The sequence below is a fragment of the Equus caballus genome, chromosome 18 (assembly GCF_041296265.1).
Source record: "Equus caballus isolate H_3958 breed thoroughbred chromosome 18, TB-T2T, whole genome shotgun sequence".
Classification (NCBI taxonomy): Eukaryota; Metazoa; Chordata; class Mammalia; order Perissodactyla; family Equidae; genus Equus; species Equus caballus.
The window spans coordinates 36,685,031-36,696,543 of NC_091701.1; the positions used below are offsets into that span (position 1 = coordinate 36,685,031).

General features: G+C 35.7%; 1 protein-coding gene across 6 annotated transcripts in view; it reads left to right on the forward strand.

Moving 5' to 3' along the window:
- GALNT13 (polypeptide N-acetylgalactosaminyltransferase 13) overlaps positions 1 to 6,042 on the forward strand; it is a 473,172-nt gene extending 467,130 nt beyond the window's left edge. For 4 of the 6 annotated variants that reach the window (XM_023622933.2, XM_023622930.2, XM_023622935.2 and 1 more), the window contains one exon: positions 797 to 6,042. In XM_023622933.2, the coding sequence (XP_023478701.1) occupies positions 797 to 937 (141 nt within the window). In that variant the 3' untranslated portion in view covers positions 938 to 6,042. The remainder of the gene's footprint in view (positions 1 to 796) is intronic. The other 2 variants (XM_070241869.1, XM_070241868.1) reach the window with 1 other exon arrangement.
- The last annotated feature ends 5,471 nt before the right edge of the window (positions 6,043 to 11,513 follow it).

Genomic DNA, 11,513 nt, shown 5'->3' on the forward strand with positions numbered 1-11,513 from the left:
CAAAAAATACGATCTCAAAATGTAAATGTGAACTGCAAAGAGAAGACATGTAATGATTGGTGAACATGATGCATTTATTGGAATTACATTTCAGCATTTGGGTACTGAGAGGATGCTTATTAATGAATACTGTTATCATGAAGAAAATAAAATATAGATACTTAAAAGTAAATGAGCATCACATCTCTATTTTTATTTGATATTGATATTTTTTAAGATCCTTAAAAATGCAAACCAAAATATGGTGAGCATACTCTCCAGTAAGACAGATCTTTGCTGCTGTGATAATCACTCCTCTATGGTGACTGCCTCACAGTCAAAGTACTATGGCTTGTTTAGTATTTGGAAATGGGAACATCTCTGGCGGTTTTGTTCATTTGGGTCACAGCTGTGACATCTCTTTGCATGTTTACCAAATGATTAATGAATAACACATGCCTAAGAAAACTAAGCTTTTGTGAAAGCTTGTTAATATTTGCAGCCCTCAACTGAACTCAGAGCTAACAAATGGGATTTTTGCAAAGGAGCCTGAATTCTTGGCAATGCACGATAAATGACAGCCGATTTCTTTAACCATCTGCAAATAAAGGAGTATTCGACAATGATCAAACCATAACAGTGAAAATTGTATAATAATTAATTCAGAGCCACCTGTGCACATTTCCTTTCACAAACATATGACTGTGTTTACAGTAAAAAAAAATCATAAATGATTTTGTAAGAGCAAATGTAATCTGATGTGCTTATGAAGTTAAAGGTAAAATATATTGCACTGATTATTGGTTATCTTTTACAGAGACTCACCCTGAGACATGTTAACAGTAACCAATGTCTTGATGAACCTTCTGAAGACGACAAAATGGTGCCCACCATGCAGGACTGTAGTGGAAGCAGATCCCAACAATGGCTGCTAAGGAACATGACTTTGGGGGCATGAAGACCATTTCCCCCAAGCCATGAAAGTGTCTACACTTTTGTTTTTCCATTATTTCAGCTAGGGAAAAATATTAACTTTGCTGAATTGAAAGTTTTAAAATCCTTTTATTATTCTAAAACACAGTTGTTTATAATTCATTTTTAGGAATGTTTGCTTATTTCCCTACTAAAATTTGTATCTGATCAAAAAGCACATAAGAAATATAAATAACAGCAAACTGTTATTAAACATCGGAACAACTTAAAAAACAAATTGTGTTTGCTTTTAAAAACAATCTTTATTCCCTCACATCACAGGATTTATTGGGGGGTTATTTTTATTTTTCTTGTCATAGTTGTTGATAGAGGGACAATGTAAATGCCTTATAAAATATCTTCATTATGAAATATCAGTTGTTTTATAAACTCACTCTGTATCTACTGGACTTTCATGGAAACATGTTCAATATCTATGTCAACAGCAAGACCACACACTGAATTATTTCTGAGCAATCAATTCATCGTACTAAGTTCCAGTTTTGTACCAGGAAAAAAGTTAAATTGGATAATGATTTCTTATAGAGTTCTTATAAAAAGCATCACATTTAAACAAAAAAAAAGAGGAGGAGAATTTGAAAATTCAATTTAAAGTACATGAAATCAAGAAACTAGCTGAACATTGCAAGGAGCAAGAAGAAGCTACAATTGAATCATTTTAAAAGATATTCCGTTTGGGTTGCAGTCACTCCTAATACAGGCTGAGTGTAAATCATCTTAGTCCCAGAGTTGACATCAGAAACTCAGTCCTTACCCACTCGCTTTGTCTCACGTAAACTATACAGCCTTCACTATAGAGACTGTAACGTGTTGCTTATGCTGTACAGAATTGTAGGTGAAGGGTGAAGTTTTAGCCCTAATTTTTAGGGTTTTTTTTGCATTTAAAGATTTCAGTTAGATCAGTTACCATTTTAATTTTATATTTTAAAAAATAATGCGTTAGTATCAGAATTTCATTGCTGTGTTAGACTATCTAAAGTTTTCATCACTAGGGGAAAGAACTCAATACACATCCATTAAACTTCTATTTTGATTAAACTCCTAGATAGAATTCACCATAAATTGTGACTCACAGAACACAATCAGAATTAGGCTAGCTTCACATGTTCTTCCTCCATCTTAAAATCCTTTGTGTTCAAAATAGATGAGCAAAAGACATGAAAAGGAAGAAAAATCTACTAGTGAGATTTGTGCTAATAAGTTTTAGTGTTTGGCACCATTTAAAATGTCCATAAAGCTGCTCTACGTATGTATTTTATTCATTATAAATGGACCCAGCAGCTAAGAGAATTTGGGGGGAAAAATAGAAGCAGCATCCTGTAGAGTAGAAGATGCCACGTCTTCCCTCTCATCTTTTCTTAAAAACCTCTGACAGAAAATGATAGTTCAGCTACAGGGCAACTCCTTCTCCCTCTCTCTGTCTCTCTGTCTATCTCTCTCTCTGTCTCTGTCTCACTCTCTCTCTCACACACACACACACACTTGCGCACACACACACACTGCTTTATAATGAAAAGGAGGACACTTTCTGAAGGCCAGTAATATCTTGTGTGACTTTCCCAGCCAGCATTCCTTCCTTTTGGCATTATACTGGTACAGCTCTAAGGATGAGTTCTACAACCTGGAGCACTTTCATTTACTCCTTAAAGTATAGACGTCCCTCACCTCAAGGTCTCTGGGAATCTTTGAATCTCTTAAAATTATAAGCAAAGGTTTGATTGTCGGACATGTTTTTCTGAGGGGAGAATTCAGTGCTTAAAGCAAACTTCTAAGGAAACTTTGACTCCCAAGAGCTATGAACCACTGCCTTAAATCGATAGTGGCCTCACAACTCAACTGAGGTCTGACTTAACAATCCCATTTTCCGTTTTCACTGTCTTTTTTCCCCTTTTCCTGACTAAAATATGGTAGAATGTCCCTGCAAAGCATTTTTCCTTAAACTTAAAAAGCTTAAAGACTCAATCAAGGACTCAGACAATCTGTTCCAGTTATTATGGATCTGTCAATCAAAATGCATGTGTTATCTAGCAAATAGTCAACGACAAATTTTTTGAAAGTACAGCTACTCTATCAAAACTGAATTTGACACATTTCAACAGCATTTTAAATATTTGAAATTTCATTATGGTCATAAGCAAAAATACAGGAAAAATGAAAACTGCATGAATTTCATGCCAGAGGAGAATTTTCAAAGAATCCTCAGATGGTTTAAGCACATGCTATTAGAGTATCTAACAAACAAAAAATGACATAAAATATCAAAAAGCTAGAAATTAGTTTTTTTCAAAAATATTTATTGTATTTAGTACAGAAAATTAGAATCCTGATTGAATTCGCAATGCACTCATACCTTCCTTGTCTATGGAACTAGACTAATAGATATTTCAAATGACTTTACACTTCCTCTTCCGAGGTCGTCCCCATTGCAGTTAATGCCAACTCCAACCTTCCAGATGCTGAGATCAAAAGCCCAGAGTTACTTTTAACTCTGCTTTTTCTCTCTCAACTTTTGTCTAATCCATCAGCAAATTCCCTTGATGCTATATTGAAATATAAGAAGAAACCAACAACTTACCACCACATCCACTGTAACCTTTTTCTTTGCAATATGCATGTAATTTGGTTCCCTAGTTTGCCAGCCTTTCCTCCAATAGTCTTTTCTCGATACAAGAGCCATAGTGATTCTCTTAAACATAAATTTGACTGTGTCACTTCTCTGTTCACAACCTTCCAATGACTTCTCGTGTCTCTCCAACCTAACTTCTCACAGTGGTCTTCAAGGTCCTTGATGAATGACACCCCTCTACTCTTGTGCATACGCACACACATAAGCACGTGTTTCTGATTACGCGTCATACCATTCTGCCCCTTACTTATTTTATTCTGGCTTCCAAGCAAGTTTCTGTCTTGGTGTTTTGTTCCGTCTGCCCCACAGAGGTCTTTCACTCGCTTTCTTTAGATCTCTGTTCAACTATTATCTCGTCAGTAAGGCAAAGCCTTCTCCCTCCTGCCCTCATTATCTCCTGTACATTCTCTAACAAACTATGAATTTTCTTCCTTATTTTTTATCTACCCTTCCACCTCCCTACCCGCCAACATCCCCATCACACGCCTTAGAATATAAGCCCCATAACTGCCGGTACTTTGCCAGTTTTGTTCACTGTGGTATCCCCAGTACCTGTTAGAGTTCTTGGCACATAGTAAGCATTCTTTAAATATTTCTTAAATTAATGAACTGAAAAATATGTGTTATAGTTGCTAAGTGCTACTGTATCATATCCCTTTTTTTGCACATTATTTTAAATTTTAAAATAAAGTTTAGTCATATATTTAGACAGGATTTACATAACTTTCTCGCTAAATGATAATTTTCTTCCTAATTTCTTCACATTAAAATATGGACTATATTTTTTCTCTGTGATAAAATATCCTGCCTTATGGAAATGAAATATGAAATTTTATAAACATGCTGCTATATTATATAAGTTGCTTTATTAAGATAAACATTATTTTTATTTTTTGGTTATGTTCAATGGCTACCTGAAGGTGTAAGATTTTTACTTTTAGAGGGAGATGTATCATTCTCTTAAAAATCATAGTGTATTTCATGGTTCCATAGAAGCTATTGCTAAGTTTATTTTCTAAGTGCAAGTATATGAACAAAACACAATTGTAGAAACTTTGAAAGGACTTTACAGATGATCTATGTTTAGTTTCTCTGTTTATAGATAATAAGGCTGAGACCCAGATATGTAATGTGGTTTCCCCAAGGATCACATAGCCATTATTAGTGTTGCCAGGACTCATCATTGTTAATATAACCTAATACTGTCTTCAATTCTAAAGTACTCAAAAATAAAATAGGAAGGGCACAATAATGAGGAAAATGTCTTCATTAAACATTTTGTGATAAGTACATTGATTCTTTAGAGACCTATAACTTCTCACTACCTTTCATACTTAAATAAGATTAGCTCTATGAACTACTACCACAGGCGATAAATAAAGACCTGCAGCAGAAATAAAGAAATTAACAGGAAACAGCATAGTTACAAAACATCCTGGCATTATTGGGCAAAGTAGTTTTCAGGGAAGCAAAGCCTCTTCAGCAGTAACTAATGGAACATACTCTCCACTCACTTCCGTTTTCCTTATAATGATATTCAAGTTAAAAGATTGGCCTACAGCTTGCACAGAGAATTAGACCAGCTAGTACTGTGAACATTGGGCAGGTTCTAGGTTACGCAGCTTCAAAGACTGCTGGGTAATCAGCAGAGATTTCTAGGCTTCCCAGGGGAGCTCTGTAGGTTCTAGTAAACACAACCCTTAAATTCAGTTTTGCTATGGTGTTTAGAAACAGCCTAATAAATAAAAAGAAAAAAAAAAGTAAAGGGAGAGACAGAAAAAATAACCACAACAATAAAACAAGAGAAACAATTTTAGCTTTTTTTGTTTGTTTGGTGGGAAGTTGAGAGCATAGCACAAATTGGTGCAGTGAAGGTCAAAATATTGATTCCCCCCTATGTTGTTTTCACCACTTGAGAAATGATGATCATATCTAATCACAACCATTTTACTTACATCTCATTTATAGATGCTCAATCTAATATTACAGGAGGCAAAATGTGTACGCATTCTTAAATTATAAAGGATGCTAATTTGACAAATACAAAGAATTTTACAAATTCAAGATCTTGATGGATGTGTCATCATCCACAAGCCGTCTTTCTGCATAGCTGATAACTGCAAACTTGAATAAATTTCCAATTCACTTGGGCAGCAAAAATTCAGTTAAGTCTTAAGGCAACTTATATTTCAAGATTCAGCCACTACTGACCATTTTTTCCCATTTTTCTCCAATATGTCAAATATGGAATAGAAAACACAGCCGCTCTTCTATACAGCACATGAACTCATCTGGTGTGACTACACCATGTTCAAACTGCTATTAAGTATAAGCTACTGTATGACTTTAAGGTGTTGAATGAACACCAGCAATGTGTTTTAAATAGTTTGTGTAAATTTGTGTCCAACTTTTGTTTTATATTGTTCAATAAATTCTGAAGGCAATTTTCATTGTATTTGTTTAAAAAATCCCTCTGAAATACTAGTGATGCAGGGCAGCTCTTTTGTTAACTGTCTTTTGAGATAAAGACCACTTCTATGATATTTATGTCCTCATTATATAAAGTTATCATTTTGCTTTTGTTTTTAGCTAGGGAGAAAAAAATCACTTAATATTCTGTTTTTAATGAGTTAGGATGAGGATGGGAAATTAGATGATTAAGGCTATATCTATGACAGTTAAAAAATGAGATTTTCATCATGCATTTAATTTGGTAAAAGAATGAATGTAAGCTGCTGCCTGGTTTCAGTTGTATTTTCAGCTAAAAATAGCACAAGCGGAAAAAAAAGGACTTGATGATTATATGAATTTTTTTTGCAGGAGCTTTTGTTTTTTTGGTCAGTGTAGCAATAGCTAATGAGAAATTATTCAAAAATGTTTTAGTTATATGCTTGGCACACAGTTCTTTAACATTTATAAAAGTAGATTGTGCATAAAGAATTACACATTTTAAATATTGTAAGCATTACTAAATGGTGTAATTGTCCTTTTGCTATAAATTTAAATATTTATACATTTTTGTAGAATTAAAATATACTAATGTAGTTTTCCTTTGCTATACGTTGTTTTTTTAAAATTTTGTTAGCATTTCAAATAGATGACCAATTTCAGTATTTTATGTTTGTGTTCCATTTTGTAGATTATTTAAATAAATGATTAAGTGCCTATGGATATCTCTTAGCAGTAAGAAAATATTGTGATCTGAGTGCAATTTTGATACCAAAAATATATAAAATAGAAACATTAAAATGTGCATGATTTTAAAGAATTTATTATTTTATTTATTTTTTATTCTAAAATGATTTGATTGATTTTTTCTCTTTCTGTTTTATAAAAATGACATGAAATAGACAAGTTAAAATGTTTCATATTATATTATGAAAATTATTTTTCAAAGTAATATGAATCGTACCCAATTCCTTGATTCTGGTGCTGGAATCCTGGAGGTCAGTCTGTGCAGGTTAGGAGGGGAGCATGGGGGAGGCTGCCCACCTCACAGTGCGGGGATTCCCCAGGATCAACCCTGCAGGCCTAGCCACACACAGAATCAAGGGAGAAAGTAATAAAAGATTATTTCATTTGCTAAGTTGAAAGAGCAAAGAAAGGAGGGAGGATTCTAATATTACCTATTTTTATAATTTTGTTCCGAAGAAAAATTATCTAAAATATTTTATTATGTTTGCATGATTCAGAAGCTCATTGATTTGCAAACATCATGAATACCTCATTGGTTTATTGGTTTTCTAAAACTTTTTCTAATACTGTCGGTATAAGTAAAAGATATTGTCTAGATTTTGTGTCTTACATAGACCCAAAAAGTCCCTTCTTGGCTTTCTGTAACCGGGTGGGACTCCATGTTATGCCTACTTTCTTTTGACTACGTTCTTTTCTATTACTCTTGTCCAGGAACACAGCCTGTTATTTGAAGTGCTAACCAGGTCAATCTAATAAAGCAGCCCCACCCCTCTGAGGTTTTGTAGACCCATAACTTACCTTATTTTGCTTTTCTTCAGCACCTAGTAGAAACAAAATGTGAACTCACATGCTCCTTCTCAGCCACGGAGCTATTGGGTGGCCTCTCTGCTCACTCACTATTTTCTAACATAATGATTATTTTTTCCACATGGCAAAGGATATTAATTACTAATCTCAGCTTCTACTATCAGAAAGAGTTGGCAGATAGAGAGCTGACTGAACTTCTGCTGATAAATCTCTTTGCCAATTTTGTGTAGTGGAAACCTAGATAAACGTGCAAACATCTGTTTCATGGTTTTCTCTATTAATGAGACAAATGACTTAGAGCAGCAAGCACCCTTCATCTACCACATGATAACTTATATAAGGCAGAGGCCAAGAAATCAACACTGTTTGAACAATTGGGGTCAGAATTGAAAAGAGCCTTCACAGAGATTAATGGTACCTGGACTTTCAGCACCTGAGCTCTCACCTGGATTTCTCTATGTACGCTTGCAAATTTTGCCCTTTAAAAGACGACATGAAGTTAAATTGCATAAATAAAAACACTTCAAAGTTCTTCCTCTAACGATATGGACTAAAGGGAGTGGTAAATCCATTTTTCTCACATACTTTGCTTTTTTGAAAACTGATTTACGTTAGCAGAATCAGAAACATTTGATTCAGAAGATCATCATCTCCTCCTTTGGGTAAACTTTTTTCATTTCATGGTTTTCCTCCTACCTCACTGGTCAATTGCTTTTGGTTTCCTTTCTAGACTTTCCTCCTTTCTGTCGTCTCTTAAGATTGGAGTGCACCAGGGAGCAATCCTTGGTCATCTCCTGTATTTACACTCCTTCCCTTAGTGAGCTCATCCAGAACCATGGGTTTCAATTCCTCCTACACGCTGCTCACTACCAAATGTCTCTCCCCAGGTCAGAACTCTTTGAAGTGCACCTGCCTACTCTACGGCTCCACTTGAATGACTAGTAGACAAATAGACGTCTCATACTTAATATATCTGACTTATCCTGCTGTACAAATCTGTTCAATCCAAGAAGACTTTCCATCTCAACTGATAGTAACTCCATTCTGCCAGTTGCTCAGTCCAAAAATCTTGGTGTCCTCAACGCCTCTTTCTCCATTAGAAAATTCTACTGGTTCCACCTTTACAATATTTTCTGAATCTAACCACTTCTTAACTGCTACCACCCTGGTCTGAGTCACCATCTGAATTACTGCAGCAGTCTTCTAATTGGTTGCACCCTTGCCTCCTCCACAGTCTATTCTCAGCAGAGAACCAGAATGATGCTATAAAATGTAACCCAGATATGTCTCTCCACTGCTCAGACCTCTCCGGTGGTGTCCTGTTTTGAATAAAGGGCTATGTCCTTACTAGAGCCTCAAAGGTCCTGCATGATCTCATCCCTGTTATCTCTCTGTCCTTTTTCTCTCCAATGTTTCATCCTTGCTTGCTTCATTCCAATAACTCTCCTTACCACTTCTTTGAACAACCTAGGCATGCTCTTGGTTTAAGGCCTTTGCTTGGAATACTTGTTCTTAGATATCCACATGCTAACTCCCTCACCTTGATCACAACTTACATTCTCAGTGGGATCCCCCATCCACCCTTTTTAAAACTGTGGCCTGCCTTCCTTCTCTCTGAGTAGTATACCAGTCCGTAAACCTGCTCCGATTTTTTCCCATAGCAGTTATCACCTGCTAACGTATTATCAAATTTACTTATTGTTTTTAATGCTCACTTACTTATTCCCTCTTTCTCTCCACCCTCTACCCCTACCAAGCACCCACCACTTGAATATAAAATACCAAAGAGCAGGGATCTCAATTTCATTGTGATAATGCATGTATCTACAACAAGGCCTGGAATGTGCTAGGCACCCAAGAAATATTTTTTGAGTGTCAAATGAATTTCCATCTTTTCTCTCCTCTACTGGTATGCTGTATTCCATGCCTGGGGTGAGAAGGAGGCAGAGAGAGAAGGACTTTAAGAATTTTCTGCTTCTTTTTGTGTTGATACATTTTAACTTCCTCTACTTTTTAATATCCTCCTACTAAAGGGATTACACAATCTTTCTTCATTGCAAAACTATTAATTTTTAATGGAATGGATGTCTTTGGAACTTGAGACAACTCCATAATTATATGAGTATTAGAGTAATTAAATTTGATATGACCCAGATGGGCATTTTTCCTCTAACAGAAGTGTGGTATTTTGTGATAGGATAATAGAATGTTAGGATGACAAGGCAGCTGGAGATGTGATCAACCTCTGAATCATAAAATAACATTTGCTATCACGGACTAACTTTATTTGTACAAATTTATTATAATTTCTCTCTAAGGTTTGTTTCTGAAAACTTGATACGTACTACTTATACATTCCTGAGGATGTATACATTTAAAGGGACTACACAGTATACATTTATAAAGTCCAAATTTAAAAGATAACCAAAAATTAAACTCTCCCTGCTCTGCCTTTCATTAGCGTCACCACTTCTGTGCACAGGTCTCTGGTGCTGGGTGAGGAGATTTTCTTCTCCTTCTTATGTTTCTCAAGTCTGAAGCAGTGTCAGCTCTACACTCTGATGTTGTCTTCTCTTCATCCGCCCTGGAGAGATCCAGGAGGCTATACCCGCTATATCACTTTTGGCAAGCAGTGTAAGTAAAGGTTTCTGTTAGCTGCACTACAGAGGGCAGACCCTGAAGACCTAATGACATTTGCTTGCACCCAACAGAATCTCTTTCAATACCAGTCAAGCAGCAGAAGAGCTATTCTTGCTTAGATAACCTCTCAGGACAGTTTTATTTACTTTGAACTAGATCATGACCTTTTAATCCTACAATTAGAGTGTAGGGTGGAAGAGTATGGATTTTGAAGCCTGGTGACTTATGTTGCCATCTCATGTGGGCCACATACAACCTGAGCTAGCAAGCCTCTGGTCTTTATCAGCCAATGTACCCACCTAGGTCTTACCTTGAAGGGCACTTGGGAGGGTCACTGATGGTTCAGGTAAAGTGCCTCTGGAACAAAATAAAGCCACCTAAGGGAAGGTTTGCATTGTGTCTGGTTTGTTCATCATGATTCCTTCATCTAGAGAATAGCTGACACAAAGGATGCTTTTGATGGACAAGAAATGCCCAGGCATTTTACGTTTGTCTTTCCCCTCATTTTCCCACCTTCTATGGAAGTTGGCTTTTGTTTTGTATCATAAGCAGACCGGAAGTCTTGTGTTTACCCCTGTAGGCCCACAGTCAGTGGAGTAGAATTTAAACTAGAGCACCCTGAGGAAGATACATTCTGGAACTTAGGAACTTTATGTAGAAGCTCTTCAGATCAGCTTCCCTGAAAAGCAGCACCTTAGATTTGCAGCAGTAAGCCTGGAATACAATCATTTTTGGCCATCCCTCAGTAGCTACCACACTGATATACAAAACTCTGTTTATGATAAGCTCTACTGATCTTAAATTCCGGGTTCTACAGACAAATATTTTAAAAGGCTTTCCAACACTATTAGAATTATTGCTGCTTTGTTTTTCAAAAGATGCAATCAGCATCAAAGTTCAAATTAGTGTACATGCACCTATATATATGAGTCATGATATGTTACTTCTGACTTGAAGAGTTGAAGTTGCCTATGGCTTTGAACTTTAAAATATCATTAATTATTATCAAGAATTGAAAATTAGACCATTTGTTGTCCTCACAATGACTTATTAGCACATTTTTCTAATATTTCTTTTAATTTTTAACCTATTTACAGAAAAAAATCACTAAGTCAGAAACATTTGCCAACAGCTAAATAATACACATTAGGTAGTTTTTGTGTTTCTGAAACTCCTATTACGTTTTGGTCAAATGCTGTATTCCTTTACACGGGTAAAAATGATTGATTTGTAATACTCTGAATTTTGCTAAGAGGCTCACTATAAAAACTCT